This window comes from Malurus melanocephalus, unplaced genomic scaffold (assembly GCF_030028575.1).
Source record: "Malurus melanocephalus ecotype Western Australia unplaced genomic scaffold, MMel_1.1 scaffold_10, whole genome shotgun sequence".
In the NCBI taxonomy this organism is placed as follows: domain Eukaryota; kingdom Metazoa; phylum Chordata; class Aves; order Passeriformes; family Maluridae; genus Malurus; species Malurus melanocephalus.
In genome coordinates this window covers 4,270,887-4,289,707 of record NW_026623242.1, presented here as the reverse complement: position 1 = coordinate 4,289,707, position 18,821 = coordinate 4,270,887, and the positions used below count along the sequence as shown (strand labels likewise).

Sequence of the window (18,821 nt, the reverse complement as noted above, 5' to 3'; positions counted from 1 at the left end):
AGCTGAGAATAATGTTCTAAGTTATAATTAATTGGTACATACTTGCTCCTATTTAAAGTATGTGCTAACAACTGAAGATACACTTATAAAATTTGACCATAATTATTTATCTTCTGGGGAAATTGTGCTCTAATTTTTTAATGTAAAAGCACACAGTTTAGACAGTTCTTTGACTAAATAACAAGTTTCAACACCATTTAGGGTACTATTTGACAAAGAAAATTAATCAGAAACATTATTCTTTATTTTTGCAACAACTCAACATTGAACTTAAGCCTTGATGACTATATTTATAGCCTTGTTTAACAGGTTACAAGGTTCACATAAGAAATAAGAATGAAGTATTAGTACTTAGTTGGCAGATCTGTAATATAGATTCCATTATAAAGAATCTATTATAAAGAGTACCACAATTTATTTTAAAAAACTTTGATCTCAATCCTATACTCCCACTATTACAAACTCCAGGAATCATGCAGCTGCCACCACTGTGCAGAAAGAGGAGGGGATGATCCTCTGCCATAGCACATACCCAGCCTAAAGACAGTGGGCAGAACTTGCCTTTGGAAACTGAGGCACAGAGCTGCGGTGRGCTCCACATTCCGGTTCCTGTCCCACACTGAATTCAGAGAACACTAACTGAGGATGGGGCTACTCAAGGTGTCTGGGGCAAARCTTGCCCAGTCCCCGTCCTCTGCTCCCAAGTGTCAGGTACCACACGGGTCTGACAGAGGCAGGCAGAGATACATCATCCAAAAAGTGATGGTTACTGCTATTGCTCCTTCCTGTTCCTATCACAGATACCCCACAAGCAAACATGCAACAGCACAATCAAGCTCTTCAAYGCTGATTTTAATGACTGAGTGATGAGTTAAATATTTCTTCATGGCACTGATCACAGAGCAGATATGCCTTGTTTTGTCTGTTCTAGTCAGTTTTTGCAACAGAAATATGGTCATTTCTGATCTATTGTTTTGCACAGTTGTGGAGAGATTATCCCTAAATGAGAAAATTGGAGATTAATCTGTCTAAATTCTGGATTGCAAATTAATTGCTGCTAATCCATAATCACTAYATCTAGGGTAATTTTATTGAGGTGACACACAGAAGTCAGAAGGTAAAAACGCTACCTGAACTAGCTGCCCCACAAAGCCCAGTTTATCTTTTACAAGATTATGTTCTCTAGACCCAATGGTCTTTCAGAGTGCTCGATTAACTCATGCACTCAACAGTGTTTTCCTCCTCCTTAAGTTTTATTGACTTGAGTGCAGGATTCTACTCAAATGTTGTAACAACCTATTAATTACTTAAATCACTTCAGCAACATTGGCTCACATTAGCTGGCAAAGCTCCAGTATTCAAAATGCATGAATAGCTATGCCTGATTTTTTTTCAGTAATTAAAACTTCTAGGGGTTGAGAACACAGAAGAAGGGATTCACTTAATTTTTTTACATTCATCAGACACTCGTGTGTGAGAAAAATGAAACAACTCTTATTTTTTCATGTTTGCTGCTAATGATTTCCAAAAAGAGCTGGTAGGCATCAAGCCCTTGAAAAAACCTACTGCAGCTTCCAAGCAACTAACAAAAGTAATTAACCTGTTGGCCATGTGCTCATAAATACTTATATAGGTGGTTAAACTTCAGTACATTTCTAAGTTGTTTCACGACTGTAGCACTACTGTGTCCATGTGAAACACAGCAATAAAATTATCTATGTCAAGTAATTAGAGAAAGAAATAAAGGAGGAGGAAAAAGTAAGAAAAAATGCTTGTTTGGAAAAACATTTGATTTTCTATCACCTAAGCCAGACTTCATTGAAATTACTTCAATTAATGAACAGTAATTTGTTATTTACTACTCCCTCAGATCCACAGAGAGTTTTGTTTATTGATATGTTACACTCTCCTATACACTCCTGCAATTGCTTTTCCACTGAGTAGTTAAAGGTGCAGCCAAGTAAASACATTGCAAACTTAGGTGGGTGGATAGACATGAATCCATTATTCCTTCTAGAGGAAACACAAAACTTGCTTGAACAACTATGGAGTTCACAACTTGCAAATTTGGTTTGTTGGTTATCACTGTCCCTCAAATTATGTGATGAAAGACATTTACTTTATTATTTACACTTTTTTAAGATGATAAAGAATTAATCAATGTTCCTAACCATCACAACAGCAGGACAGGAGTGAAATGGCAAACAGAAGTCACTGAAAAAGGCTATATCTCCATCAATACACTTTAAAAGATTAGATGAGGTAGTTGAGTATTAATGTGCAGACATGCAAGGTCCTGATTTCATTACTTAGTAACCAAAAGTGGTTAATTTGTAAGCAAATAACACACAGATTGTTCTGACTTGAAACCCACAAACAGAACAGGAAAGTTCCCATGCTACCAGTGATCTCTGGCCTGTAGCAGGGCATCCTGCCCCTACAAGAGCTTATCTGTTGCTTGTTACCCAGTCAGATAACTTAAACAGGACAACCTGTCTTGTAGTGAGTTATTTTGGTACCATGGGGTTAACACCAGTCTGGCATCTCCCAGCTACCAATAAACATCTTACTGTTGACATCAGATCTGGAAGATAAGCTGGATTTCTCACTGACACACACCTTCACCTTACAAACTATAAAAAATACACCCAACTCTCACAAAGCATAAATCCTCTTCACGTTCCATCGAAATGTGTGGCGCTTTTCCCATGAGTAGGGATGCTTGCTTTGTGGTTACTCCCACAGAGGTTGAATGAAGGAACCTGTACATTATCATCAGTTTGGCATTAAGTTATATTTGACTTCTAATCAATACTGTTTCTTTTGCTAGCTTTAATATAAGTATCTTGACATCATGCACTGGCTTATGTCATGCTGTAATCTACTAGTAGTTCCTTTTAGTTTTATACTGTGCAGTAACTAACTTTGATTAAGATCTTTCATCTGTTATCTCCTGCCTATTTAATAAATAATTCATTTTATAAATAGACCTGATCTTCCAACCTTAGAAGTTGTAGGCCAGAATTATTTCTTAAACTGAAACCGTTGCCAAAATCTGAGGCTTAAGACAGGGCTTGTCTGAAGGCCACACTGGTCCTGTGACATGCACTCAAAAGATTCCTCAGAATCTTTTCCTTCAGCACTCAAAAGATTCCTCAGAACAATCTGGATGTTTAGACCAGAACAGATTTAAAATATCTGTATTAGCATTCAGGATTGTCCATCACTCTCTACTTCTCCTCATTCACAAAGACAGACAAATGCAAACTTCACTAACCCATGGGCTACAGAATGGATATTGACTTAGTCTAATTCAAAGCAGCTGCCTGCACTCCCCACTACAAACATCATCAAAAGTGATCAGAGTGCTTGTGACAGAAGATTAACAGTAGAAATAGTAAAAACTGCATTAATGCTAAAATCACCCCAAAGTGATATGATGTCAGCATTAGTGAAATGCATTTACTCTAAGTTTTCAAGGGGTATTAAAGCAATTAATTAAGGCACGTTGTTTCCATGTAAAAGAAAGCAWTAAATATCCATGATTACATTTCTATAGAAGCTAAAAATAAGAGCAAACTAAGTGGCTTTGACTAGCTAGGGCCTTTCAACAGGTCCAGTAACCTCTTACAGAACATCTCCACGTATCTGTCTGATGCAATACTATCATCTCCCACTATTCAGTGCTGCATGTCAGCAGAACAGCATCACCACAGCTCTGCCAATAAAATCAGAATAGAAATAATCCTTTTTCTGCTGAAGACAAAATCAGCTGTCTCAGTTCAAAGCAGCTCTCTCACACATTCACATTTACACCATCCTGTTTAACTTGGCCCCAAGCAAGCACACATMCACAGTTGATTTTGCTGGCAGAAATGTACATGTGGCAATTGGTAGCTGATGTATGGTAAGAGTAGCTGGAAGATAATCGTGCCTCCACCCACAGAGATGTTTGCAAAAACATGTTCAGGACTATGTATAAATTATGTTTCAAGTCATCATAGCGTGTATTTGAACACTATGCCCTGGATCTCCTGTCAGGAGTTTACAGATTGCAGTTCTCCACGCATTCTTTCCTGAACTTCAGAAACACACATTTACTCAACCTATCCAAGGCAAGAAGCCTGAAAATGCTAATCCTCTTAGAAACATGTTTTTCTTTCAGAATAGATGCAGTGAAGGTTAAAGGGGTTAACAAGGCTGATTATTAAGCTCAGGCAGGCATTGAATGGTAATTTTGTTAATTTTTTAGGCTGAACCACAATGCTGTTATATCTAAGGAGTGTGAATAATGTATTTCTTCACACATGAAAGCTTCACAGAGATGAGCTCAGTTAAATGAAGGTAGAAGTAAACATCTTCATTTTCAGACATCAGTAGCTTCTCTTGTACAACATTCTTTTGTTGACTGAATCCCAGCAACTTCACATTCTCAAACTACAATGGAAATTTCAACATGGTTGTTTATTTTCTACTCTGAATTCTTCTGAAAACCAACATGAATGTTTCCATTGTTCCAGTACAGGAGCAGCATATATCCCAGGTTAAGAGAGGGAAAATGATTGTCTTAATATCACCATGAAGTCAGAAGTGAACACAGATTTTCAAACAAAATGAGCTCAACACAACAGCCATTTAAAAAAAAGTAAAATGACTTAAATTAATTGATTAAAACACTGCAAGACCTACCTTGAGGTCTAACCTCAGACATTCAGTAGAAATAATTTTTTTTTTTTTTTTAATAATTGCAAGGCTTAAAATACATCCATTCCTAAACCAACAAAACATGGTGTCTCCTTATAGTCTCTTCTGCTTCTGATCCTATGTGTTTGGTTTGCTCCTTGTACAAACAAATTTCTTTCTGAGTTATGTTTCTTGTTTTTCCATTGTGTTTTGCCCTGTAAAAGTGGTCATGAGCTGTATCCACTTGWAGCCCCTTGCATACTAAGTATCTCTGGTATTTCAGCTATTGAAGCCTCTTTYGCTCAGATGAATGCTGTGTGATTTTTAGGCTGGAGAGCTGTATCATTCCTCTTGCTAATAAAATAAATTCTAGTGGCTGAGCTGAAGCTAGAGGAGGAAAGTGTGTTGCAGCATCTTAATACTGTCCCAAACACCTCACAGACAGGTCATCAGACATGCCTTCTGCATTGGCAGGTACAGGATCGAGGTGCTAAACTGAAGCACAATAAACTGCTGGAATCTYAGCACTAACGTGTGAAATGGTGTTGAAGAGCTTCTACACAGCTTCTCTGCCAGCTGTGTTGGGTAAGAAAAGGAGCAGTCCTTTTCCGGCTCTAGTGACAATTTTGAAAGTCATCTTTGGCAAAGACCCCATACTCTACCATTGCCATTTATGCGTTCATTGGATACAGGCATCTTTCTACCTGTACTGCTGGACCCCAAGAGGGCCCACTCATGCTTCAGAACCTCATGTTGAGAGGCTCTTTCACTCAGCACAGTGGCTGCCCCCAACTGCATTTTCAGAGGCTCCTAAATCCCCTCGTAGGAACAGTAACTCTGAGCGTCTGGTTCTGCCCTGTGAGCCAGGCATCTAAAAATGAAGAAATACAACATCTAAGTGACTTCAGAAATTCAAGCCTTCAAAGCCTCTCAGCTGACTTCCACCTTCATACATAGAGGCTGGTGTTATAGATCACATATAAGTTGGGGGTTTTCACTAATTCCATAAGAAAATCTGCAGCACTACAGTAGGAAATCAGATGGCTTTTTCAAACAATTCTGCAAATGCAAAGAGGACTTTTGGCCTTGTGCGAAGAATGACCATTATTTTACTTTGTGAAAAGCAGCAAATTATATGCTCTTTACTGTGCGAATAATTACAAAACACAAACAGTATCTGATATCATGATTACTTCACTTTCTTACTGTGAAGAGTAGGTGGTCATTAATTTCTGAACCTACCAGATTAAATATAATTGCTAAAAACCACAGCATATGTAAGCATATGCCAGTAAAACAGAGTTAGATGTTATTGTATTACCYGACACTTCATCCATTTCTAAATGTTACAAGTAAAACAGAAAAAAACATTTCAAAAGAGCATCTAAAAAGTCATCGATTAAAAGTGTGTCTAAAAAAGTTATGAATGTTAGCATTTCTTCTRTTATATTAATTGCATATTCTCTGTTATAGTTATTTGAACTTTAACTGCAGTAACTGCCAGGGAATCAAAAACCTCCCTTATATGATTCACTGACTGTGCATTTATGTGGTATTTAATATCACATTTTAATTTAATACTAGGTTAATTTTCAGTTGATTAAAATATTGAGACAGAAGCCCCATTCAATAGTCTCTACTGCTTTGAAAAATTTGTGTCATCTTCCAGAATAAAATTTCTGGGAGGGGATGGGGGAAAAATTACAAATTAGCCTTTATTTTCACTGTTACACTCACAGTCAAATTATATCTGTATATAAAGCATCTCTGACCTCTCTGGAACTCTGTTTTTGTGCTCTGGCTATGCAAACCCACCAAAACCACATTTTCTGCAATCATCAGTCAATTACATGGTTCTGTTTCAGAAGAGAGAATGACAAAACCAAGAACTTTTACAATGATTGCTGATAAGGAGTGGAATAGGCAAGGACAGACAGAGCTTCTGTACTTGTCACCAACTCTCCTCACCAGTTGTCAGAAAGGCCTGTAGATGGATGAGCAGCATAAGTCTCCCCCTTGTGAGGAAACAAGCTCAGGGGGAATCCTACAGGTTTTGAGGTGGCTGCTTGCAGCAAATTCACAAAAAGATGCTAAGGGCAAACTAAGCAAAACACTTGATTGATGAGAAAGAACACAAAATGACACCTCTTAGATGTGCTCTCTGCTCCTATCTTGTACTTATCTGTCTGCCCTTCKCACTCGAGATAGTTATTGTCACTGAAGTGCTAAAAGAGGCAGAAGCATGACTCAAACACCATGCTAATTAAAATCTGATTGCACAATCATCATTTTCTTGGTGGAAAAGCAGGAAAAACAGCCTTACTTGCTTTACTTTCAGATTTCAGTCTGAGTGAGTTTAAACTGAGTAAAGGTGCTATGGGGTGCCTCTGATTCAGCAGGATCTGAACATTTCAGAGAGAACAGTGATATACCCTACAAATGCTGTCACTGTGAAACACAAGCTGATTTTATGTTTACTGAGCTGTTATTACTAGTAGTCTTCGTAATGTTGTTTCAATGTAAGTAGATAGAAATGAGTTTTGCTCATATATTAGTTACATTCAGAGTGTGAAACCGCTCTGAGAATGCCAACTGGTAAATTCTGGAGTGTAGGACTGAACTAATCTTACAATCTTAAAAAATAAATAAAAGAGCATCTCTATCTTCTTTGCCAGTTGTGCTCCTATTTATCAGCTGACTGTCAATCTCTATTCTGTAATTACATTATTTGCTGCAGCCATTTTTCAAAACTGTGCAGATCCTTTGGAAACACATTGCTTTAACTTAGTAGCTATTCTCCTCTGCCCTGCTGTGGTGCTTTAATCATAATACTCATCATCTGCTGGCAACCACAATCTTCTGATACCAAAAATGTCCCCATTGAAAGGCTAAGATGAATCTTCAGACAGCTCCTTAAATTTATTCATTTTCTCTCTTGCTACTCTCAGTAAAGCAATAAGCTTGTGTTTTGTCATGTTTTTCTTTTCTGATGCCTTCTTTCTTAATCCAGTTGGAAAGACACAGGCAGGTAGCTTTGCAGGGTGACAGCTTTTTTAACACTGAATAATCTACTGCTGTGCATGCTAATAGGTAATGTTAGGTTTGATTAACTAATTTTGCAAATGAATATCTAAGTAAATTACTTTTGCAGACTGTTTCCAATGATTCTTTCTCTTTAATTGCCTCTTTGAACAGCTTCATACTGATTGTTGCTGCTTATGATAAGAATTCATATAAAACCCTGGGGTATATATTTCATAGTAAATATATCTGGTATCAACTTACACAAGAAAATCCTCCACCTCACACACATCTTTCTTAAAGGTACATAGTCATAGTTTCAAGCTATTTTTTTTTCCCCAGAAGTTTCAAAGTCATAATTTCCCTTCATGCTCAGTTCATGGCCGGTTTTAAAAGACATTTGGATACTTATGTAATTGGGTATGCCTGTAAAGGATTTTKAAAGATTACGAAGACAGACAGAAATATTTTAATTGCAAACGAACGCTTGATTAGTCCAAGAAATCTCTGAAAAATTCTGCTTGCTTGTATGGCTAGAGATATCTGATCCTTTTGCAGAGCTAATACAAGACTGGGACTAAAAATGAAAGACTTTCTCTTTTCTTTTATATTTGAAAGTAAAATAATCTCCTTTAAACCAAAACATCATGCCATGTACAAATGTGTACAGTGCAAATATTTCCCATCAGAAAATCCACTCTTCTTTCTAAAGAAGTTGTGGTCTTAACCTATACACTGCACTCATTGTCCATAGATCACTACATACTTAAATATTTGAAATTTCAGTAACTGCCTATTTCTTACATGTTTGCCTTTAAAAGATACACTTCATTCACTATCCATGGCCCATGTTCCCTTGCCTCAGTTGAATAAACCTGTGTCTGGACAGCCTAACTTACATATCTGCTGTCAAACCATTACAGCGCTGCTAAATGCTCAAGGTGTCAGCTATCGTATCATCTGCTCTCTGAAACTGTATATGAGCTTTTCATGTAATCCTGAATCACTATAATTTCCAAATCTTCACCCTTAAATACCTTGCAACATTTCCCTCCAACACGTCTCCTTCCTTGCTTCTCAGTCCTTCTGTCTCTAACCTCTCTCACTCCTTTAAATATTTAGCACCTTCTGCTCTCTTGCCCCGACACRGGTTTCATGTTTGCCTGTTGACATCGTGTTCACTCATCTTTTTTTCTTTATATCCCTCCTTAAAACCCAACTGCTCATCTTCTAGCATTGAATTATCTGACAGAAAGTAGATAGGATAGCAGAATCACCTCCACCCACTCATACAAGCAAAGTCAAATAACTCATTCTGAAATCCCACAGACATTTTTAAACGATAGCCAGCAACCTCTGCTTCCCCCCATAAAAACAGCCTTAGCAAAAGAGGGCCCTGCAGACAAGGCAGGCAGGAGAGGAAGGGCTGTACTCTCAGGAGGGGAAATGTCAGATGCACATTTCAGTTCTGCTTACCGGTTCCTATTGCTAGAAATCCAATCAGAGATTAACGTTGCAGCCTGCTGGTGACAGTGTTTGTTGCCGAAGCTGCAGGCCAACATGATGACTTCCCGACGCAACTCTCTGTCCAAATTAAAGAAAGCAATAAGGCTGCATTAACGGATGTGTTTGAATGTTTACAAAAATCTATTTCTTATAAAAGTGACAGCAACTGTTAGTTGGGCAGCATATCAAAGACAATCTGATCATTTGTAAAGACAATTTGGCTTTACAAATCTCAGAGCCAGCTTAATGCCTGCAACAGCTAAAGAGAGCCCATGGATCAAAACCAGCCCCCATTTACACTTATTTACACTCTTCCCCACCTCTGTGCTCACGCATCCAAGTTCTTAGATATCCAGTGGAGTCAGATATTAAGWCAGGGCTTAGGAAAGCACATTCTCCCAATTTAAGAAAGAACAATTAATCTCACAAAATCTTTCTGCTTTCCCTCTAACCCAGAAAAGGAAAAACAGAAGGGCGACAAAGCTAGGGAATTATGACTGACTTATGCTAAAGATGACACTAAATTTCAGGAGGCTGGATTTATATAATTATATTCCACAAATAAACAATAAAAAAAGAAATATAACAGTACTCATGTTGGTATGATGCTTGAACAAGTGATTTGTTCAAATTGTTTGTTGGCCATCCAAGCTTCAGATACATTGACGCAACTTGTCTTAAAATATACTCCTGAGGAGAAAAAGAAAAGCGTATTTAATGTTAAACACCTCCTTTTACTTGAAATTGAAATACCACTGTCTAGAGAAGTTTGGTCTGTCTTTTTACCCTCAAATAATGTCCAATTCCAAAGATTTAGCAGAGCTACTTGTCCACTTATAATCCTCCTTCACTGCTATAGCAAGAAGCAATCTGTAGAATAGCTATTTGAATAGATGCCTAGTACAAGACAATTTATTGTTATAAAATCCATCAATTTCAAAAGTTTACATGCTACTTGCAATTCACAATACATGGCTGAAAAATTACAAGTATCAATAGCTTAATTTCTACTTTGTGGCCAATTATGACTACACTGTGCATATTCTCTTTTAAGAGAATACTGTTTTAATATCCAGAGCCATGGCAAAAACATTAAGTGGGTACAGTCAATTGACTTCAGAATACATAACAATATGTCTGCAAATAAGCTTTGTACACTTAATGACACTATGCTTTACGTTTAGGCTCCTGGTGTCCTTAAAGAACAAAATAAGAACAGGATCTGTTTCAGTGACTTCTATGTTTTACACAGAGGACTATGTAAAATATTTACATATTCTGACCGCTTTTGAAGAAAACCACTGTCATTGTATTCAGCGTAATCTTTTGCCAGCAGAATTCACCAGTTTGAAAAAGAGAACTGAGATATATAGAMCTGCATAGGAGAGCATCTATTTCATCTATTTTATTATTACAGATGCATAGGCATGTATATATGTCAACACAAAAGAAGATTCATACTGCAGCTTTCTCTAGCAGATATGTTATTCTGTGACTAAAAGGACTTTTTTATTTCCTCTGCTATCACCTCAGCTTTCAAAATTCCCACCAGTAGTGATAAAACATAACCCAGATGTGAATTTTACTGGTTTTATTTATTAAAATTGTGTTTTCTTTACGCAACCATTTTTAAAAATGAAATAGCAATGGCAGACACCTAAGAATTTTTCTGTGCAGTTAACAGACTAAATATGCAAATAATTTCAACACATTTTACATAATGGCTCTGGTTTGCAGTTAGGCCGACACTGTAGCTCATAAAAATTTCAATGTGTCTTTATTAATCTGTAGTATATGTTCTAGAAAAATATTTTTCCATGTCATCAGATACCTGTGTATATATGCATGTGTGTATATATATATATATTTTATATATATATATATATACACTCAAACATATTTGTATCTATATGTGTATCTATATATCTATGCTATACATATATGTACTTCTACATAAATACAGCCCCTTCTAACTTTCTGCTCTCTGAGCATGGTGTCTCTGGTCACACATACACAAACAAACATACATTAACGAAGAAAAAAGCATCTTTAAACATCTCAGGCTTTAAAAAGCTCCTTCATTTGAAGGCTTTACAACATTACATAAAGCTACCGTATGTTGGCCATTGAAAATATGTAGACCACRTAAAATTCATAGTGAGTAAAACCCCCAAGAGTTCGTAATTGTCACTGAGTGCAGTCAAATCCTGTGTACTTCATAAACCATGCTTCAGTGTAGCTACAGGTAAATGTTAAAATATTTGCCATGYCTATCTTAATTATCTACTGTGAGCTGTTATTGCTGTCCCTTAGGAGGCAATTATGAATGGGCTTTTGACTCAACGGTGATCTAATTCTTGTTAATTAAAGTAACTGCATTGAATTCACCACGGATTTTGGGATGAAATAATGACTGGAAATCTTTGCTTCAGTTGCATGTGTTCTGTCAAGTTGTGCCGGTATTTGGTGTTCTTGCTGATCTTGGGCATTGACCTAAATATCACTTTGGGGCTCCTCACAAGAGAAAATCTGGCAATAGAATACTTTGGTTCTTTTAAGTGAAACACTTTATTTGTCATAACATTTTACATGAGGGATAATTACCTTTCCWTCTTCTCACCATATATGCCTCAAACAACAGCTATCACCGTTCAAATGCAAATGAACCAAAGCTTGGTAATTGCTATGTTTAAATAAAGAGTAATTAGGAAGAAAGTTAATATCTCTAGGTCATTTACAGTATATCTGACTGGGGAACAGTTCAAACCTTGGCAATGAAAGGAAAGAGTGAGAGGTGAAAAGACAGAAAAGGAAGAGAGGCAGGAAGGACAGACAGATGGAGAGAGTGAGGGGAAGAAAGGAAGAACTAGAGGAAGAAAGAGAGGAAGACTGCATCTCTTACATTGAAGATATTGTAGTTTTCTGTACGGTCCAGCAATTTATCTAGAGGATAAAGAGCTCGGCTAGCAGCATGCCAAGGCAGAAAATCTTTTTCCTCTGAAAGGTATCTCATAATCTCCAAAGGAATATTCTGAGGCAAATAACCAGCTCTGCACAAAGAAAGAAGTTAGTATTAAATTGGTTTTCAAAAGATATTCGCAATGGGGCATAAACGACTTCTTTTTTTTCCCAAACRAAATTAAAATGCAGAAAAAAAATATAAACTCACTGCACGTTAATGACATTAAAGTCAACTTTATAAAAACCCAGAAACTTGCAGTCTCTCCCAACACATGCAACCATATGAAGCAAGGCATGAACACACAAGAAAGAAAACCAGACAACTATCCCTACTTTGAATGGATTCCCGTGGCTATAAAAGACATGAACAAAGAAGTTACTGCCTTTAAGGGGAAAAAAAAAAAAAAACCACCAACCCCAAAACAAACGGAAAGTGTTGCTTTGTTGATCTGTAAGATAGAAAGCTGTCTGCATAAAATCAACAACCCAAGGCATTTTGCTTGAGAAAACATTTCTACTGACCATCAGCAATTGGAAAGAACTAGTGCTGAAGAAACAGCAACAGTTTTACAGTTATTCTCCTCAATCTTTTCTCTCTCTTTATAACTGCCTTGTTTTCTATCCACCTAAAGTCACTTTGGAAGGATTTATACAGTGACATGACTTGGTTCAGGATGTTACACCACTTTGCACATAAATTATGGGTTTTTTCAGGTGTTTATAAAACAATCAGCTCAAATTTTGTCCCATTTTTGACCTCCTCCTGCACAGGAAAAAGTGCAAGGAGGGCACAGGAAGCATTTTAAAATTAATAGCATWACAAGTAAAATACAACATGGACACAAGCATTTGGAAGCTACTTTAAAAACTGAGTACAGAAAACACCAAGCTTTAGGTTTCGCTCTCACTTTCTTTTTCAGAACAGCTCTTTTTCTTAACTATACAGACTGCAGAAACGAAGTATGACCCTGTGCATGCAAACTTTTCAGAAACATATTGCCTATTCTTCTCCTGACGCAGGTGTTTAAATCCAAAAGGAGTTAACTATCTGCCTAGAGAGAAGATAATGATTCTATTTTCATTAAACACTTAAAATCAGCAAGGTGGATTCCGTAAACTTCAATTTAATAGGCTACAGTGTGATACAGCTTCATAGACYAGTTTTTCTCCTTCATTGCAAATGTTTCTTTAATTTCCATCACTGTCYGTGGAAGAAATGAAAATACATAGCAAACAAATAAAATTACACACATTAGTACAGAATTTAACCAATGCATACATGTTAATATAAATGTTTTTCTCTGTTGTAATAAAATGTAAAAACTGCCTTGCTGAAATACTTGAAATAGTTTGTTTCCTTACCATGTGTGCCACATCTTGCAGGCCTTCATTTTTTACACTCTCTATTGGAAGAATTACACTCTATTCCCTTCATGCTCTCAGGAAAGACATGAGTTTATGTAACAGATTTAAGAAGTATCTATCCCATGTCATTTTGACGACCCACCCTCCAGTCTGCTTCATGTCATCTTTATCCACATTTTGTCAACTCTGTTTTCAACTCTGGTTCCAGCACACACTGAAGCACGAGAAACAAGATCACTTTGGGAGTTCATTGTGCCAACTGAGGAGCTGAGCAGATATGAAATGAAAGTGGTGAAGCTATTAGAGTCAGTAGTGGACAAAGTCCAATGCATCTGAAKACAGAGGGTCACTCCATTTTACAGTTTACATTTTTACACTCCATTTTCTGAAGAAGCAGAGTATTATTAAGATGAGTTCTATGTCTTAATACTATGTAAAGATTTGTAAACATAATTAATAGAGCCAGAAGCATGCAGTTAAAAATCTTGGAGTTAATGTTAGCAAAGAGGTAAACTAGCTTAAAGTTGCATATATATAATTAGTTTCTAATAGGATTTGTGATTATTTTTACTGATAACTTGATTGGCATGAAGAAGTGTAGAGTAAGAAACAAGACAAATAGCTCTAGGAAACATGCTGCTTAAGGAATAAACAGATTAATGTTTTTTACAGTTGCACTAATGGATATTTAAGTCCATGTTTCAAAATTAAATCTATCTATACTAAATGGAAAAAGGAAATCAAGACTGCAAAACAAACAGATTATTTCTTTTTAAGCTTAACTTTTCCATAAAGGCACATAAGAAGTAAACTAGAGATCGATCTCTCATTCCTGAGCTCTGAGAGCTTCCTAATGAGTTTCAAAATCATGATTCTTGGCTGCTGATACTCACTCATCCTGTTCACAACAGAAGCTGTTAGGCTCATCGCTCACTGCTTCGAGCTTCCAAATTTATCAGACTTCTCAATTCTGCCTGTCTCACCGCCTGACTCTCGCTTTTCCAACTGTTTCCCTAAGAGTATAGTCCAACTTACACAAGCAGGTTGTGGCAAAGTCTGAATTTTTCCTGTTTACTCCTGACCTACCTTCTCTTTCTGGGTGGGAGCTTATGCCCAGTACCATCAGAATCACCCCCTCAAGCACACATCAACCAACCCACACCAAGAGAGGGGATGGGGATGAAGGAAGATTCTTGGAGATGACATTATTATATAAATGACTTATATAAAGTCAGATCACCTCAGATCATGATTTACAGGAAAAATGGTTAATGCTGATACAATCAGTGTTAAACTCTTCTGTCAGCACATGCTGGGCAGCACAGATGCTAAGCTGAGAGAATGTAAGCAAAGACATATCTCAAACCCTCTTACAGTGGCAGTCACGACAGCAACTTTCCTGAAGAAAACACAAGTGCTTCAGGAACATAACAATTGTTATGCCAACATTTTACTTTGGCATAATGCTCTTTACATTCTAAACCATTTTATTTCATTATTTTAAACCATGATAACCCCTTCTTTCATGCTAGYTGCTACGCCCCGTTTATCAACTTTTTCTTCCAAATACACTGCGCTCCCAGACTATTGGGCATTAAACAGCTTTTTTCAAAGGGTAGTAAGTACATTCATTGTTTCACCTTTTSCATTAAAAAGTAGTATATAATGGATATGTTACAAATTATTAACTGTATACTACAATTTTAAAACCTTGAGGAGTATTTTCATTCATTTAAAAAAAAAAAAGAAAAAATTTAGTAAGGGTAAGGCCAAATTCTAAGGCTGATAATTTTTTACATTCAGAGTTGAGAAAATAGGATATCAGCAGATAATCTCACCCTAAACCATAAAATAKATGAATCATGAACCATAAAATGTATCAGAAGTCCTAAAATCTCAATCACAGATCTAGGAAGTATCCTGGGAGGCAGCATGACAACCATGACAACCAGGTCAACCGAGGACAGAACCTGGACCAAGCAGCATGACTGGGTGGTGAGCAATGCTCCAATATTCTGCATCTTCACAAAGCACCGAACTGGTTTCTTAAGTTTCATGTTTTAGTAAAATCATATTCTTTTAATTTACACTGAAAGCTTCTTCAGTGCTGAGCAACTTCAAGACTCCTCTTTGCCAGGGAATACTTCATTCAGCAAGAAGCACTGTCTCATTTGAACAGAGGCGAACCAGACAAAGGGAGCTGGCATGGTTCTAGGATTCTCCTTCACTAGCCGGAAAGAACTAGGTTCAAAGATGGGCACACAGAATCTGGTCAGCAAAAGCATTTAGTAGGAGTAGGACAATAACCAAAATAAGGAAAGAAGGCAGAACAGAGAATGAGTCAGTTGTGAGTATCTCTGTGAACACTGTTGGAGATCTGTASAAATGTTAAACAGAAATGTTTAACAGTTATTATAATAATAAGAATAATAAAAGTAGTGACCTTCCTATCAAAAGGAACACTTAAAATAATTTCCCTTTTATATAATTGACGAGAAATGTTCACTCAAAAGTACTACAGAGTGTAAGTTTGGTACATACACTAAACGTGAGCTCGACTTATTACTCTCTCTTTCAACAAAGTCACTGGAAGGTCAATGACAGAAATTCTTATTTTTCTTGTGTCTTTTTAGCCATCAATCATATTGCTATCTTTAAGTCCAGCAAAATTACTATCAGATATTGCCTGTCAAAGTCCAAATGCATGAGAGTCAGGGCGAAGAAACAAGGTTCTTTTCCAGCCTAGCCATCTTGGAGGAAAATTGAAATATTGTCTGTCACTAGGGGAATAACTGATTATGAGCTATACTGAAACCAGATAASAAGCATAAACACCACAGAAATACTGTGATGTCCAGTCTTATGTCTAGTCTGAAACAGGCACAGTTTTCTCTAGGTATATCTCCAGTAGCCACCTTAGAATCTTAGCAAGCATGTATCTTGCAGAGGAACCTGCGATAGCTTTGGCAAGTATCTTAACAGATAAAATAGTTAAATCAAACAGTGTTGATATATAAATAGTGGCTGAAAGCATACTGATGTTCAGGTAAGACATTTCTCAAGGTCAAGGTGAAAAAGTTTACAAAACTTTATCTATAGTATCTGGAATCAGAAGAGCCATAACAGCTCACCTAGTCTCTCCTTACCCATAGCAGGAGAACAGGAACATGGACTGGCAAAAAGATCTGGTTTAGTTATTGGATAAATTACCTCTAGACAAACACCCTGGTCCAGCAGGTTTTTCATGCCTAAGGAGGCTGCTGATGAACTGTACTGAAAATGTGATCTATCACTTTTATGACAAGGACAGAGGTGGAAAAAGATTTTCCAGAAGTTACATATATGTATTAAGTAGTTTATGATATCATATCATATCATAAGCACCAATGCTTAGCAAGGTGCTATCCTGCTTACATTGAAGAAGGGTGGCCATTGCTACAGGGAAAAGAGACAATGAATAGAAAAATAAAGTACTGAATATGGTAATGAAATATCCCTCACAAAGAATTCCCACKAAAAGTCTCATGGCAATCAAAAATACTCTTTAAATTACATGAGCTTTTAATGAGTCAGATAAAAGCAGAAGATCTAGATTGTATTATGAAACATCAGTGTGTATTCTACTGCATTCTGACCTTGATTTGTTCTTTACACTGAGCCGCTGAACTTATGGACAGATCCCAGCAYATTCATTTTCCCCTTAGGGACAAAGTACCAAATGGTAGTGTAATTGCCAAGGGAAAATTATTACTCTGTTCTGAATTATTTCTATCATAAATCCAGCACCAGTCAAACAGACTCTGTCACAAAAACGATAGGGCCGCCGCACAGTGATGAGAGTCCCACATACAAGGGCACCATAAATCCTTTAGTCCCACCACCCAACAAAGACATTATAAGTCATGTGTTTAAATCAAAATTAGAAAATTCAAGCTGGCAGCAAACTGGTCTGCATTGCTGAGACAATGGAAATGAGGCGATTTACTTTCTGCTGGTTTAAAATTCACCCTGCCTCGTCTGTTTCTTAGGCATGTGTAAAACATGACTAGCTTTTTGTCTGGGTAATTTTGAAGGGGTAAAATGCAGCTTTTCAGAATGCAGATGTGCAACTCAGATTAACATCAGTTCTGTTTCTGTGCATGTGCAATATATGAATAATTAGACTACACTCATTAAATCTAAAAGTGACAGTTTAAAGTAAGTTAGGATTCTTATTAATTGATTCATTCTTTTACCKTAACCGTAAACTGTGTGGATCAGAATATCTCACAGAGAAACCTGGTGCCAATGAACTGCAAATGCCAATGAACTGCATTTGACTGTATCTGCCCTTTTCATTTTTTTGGGACATACAAAGGACTGGTGTGTCTACAATTGTATTCACGATATTTTTACCCACAGTGCTTTAACAGCAGTTCCTTGATAGCTGAGTAAAAACATAGATGTTGAACCCTGATATGCCAAACAGGGTTTGGGCAAGGTGACCCATACAACATGGAAATTAATTCTTGTAATCACAGATTTCACCTTCAACTCCTACAAAGCTAGGAAGTCAAAGGTTAAAAACTTACAATGACTGGCATCCATGTTCAACCACAGAAGCTGGAGAAAGAATGTTTTCTCATGGAAAATGATTCTGTAAAAGAGATTCTRATCTTCTGTAAAAGATCTCCAATATCAAAATCTGCCTCATCATTCCCTCCCAGGGTTGGGCTGACTTTATACAAGGACCATGCAAGGACTGCTTTTCTAAGACCATTAAGTGATTTGATGGAGGTATTATGATCTGTACCAGCTATGGACTTCCACGTAAACAGGACCAGCTCTTGATAAGCAACAAGAGCAACATTTGGCTTACAAGCTTATCTTAAGAACTAAATTTAATTAGCACTCAATCCCTCCAACATTAAAGGATGAAGAAAGTAAGACAGTTTTAAGCAAAGCCTGCTTCTTATTATGTTTTCTTATATGCAAAATATAAGGGCTCTTCAAGTGACATTCAACTCCACACAAGAGCATTTGAAGCATCCTACAAAGAATAGTTCAAATTCAATGCAATTATCGGAGTATTATGTGACTTAAATTATCTTGCACAGTTTTAGAGTTGCCACATAAACAAAAACTAATATTAATTTGAATTACCTCTGTTAAAAACAGAAAAAAAAAMCCCAAATCTGAATCCCTCTGTTTGTAAAAATGCTACGAAAAACTCCTTGAACCTGTAGTTCACAATCTCTCCTTTCCTCTTCTTCCCCTTATTAAAGAAAATGAATTAAAAAKGAGTA

General features: G+C 36.9%; 1 protein-coding gene across 1 annotated transcript in view; it reads right to left on the bottom strand.

Annotated features, from left to right (window-relative positions):
• TRHDE (thyrotropin releasing hormone degrading enzyme) overlaps positions 1-18,821 on the bottom strand; it is a 196,463-nt gene that overhangs the window by 15,635 nt on the left and 162,007 nt on the right. The window contains exons 13-15 of the mRNA XM_057377926.1: positions 12,113-12,260; positions 9,803-9,900; positions 9,181-9,288 (exon numbers count right to left, since the gene is read on the bottom strand). Of these exons, the coding sequence (XP_057233909.1) occupies positions 9,181-9,288; positions 9,803-9,900; positions 12,113-12,260 (354 nt within the window). The remainder of the gene's footprint in view (positions 1-9,180; positions 9,289-9,802; positions 9,901-12,112; positions 12,261-18,821) is intronic.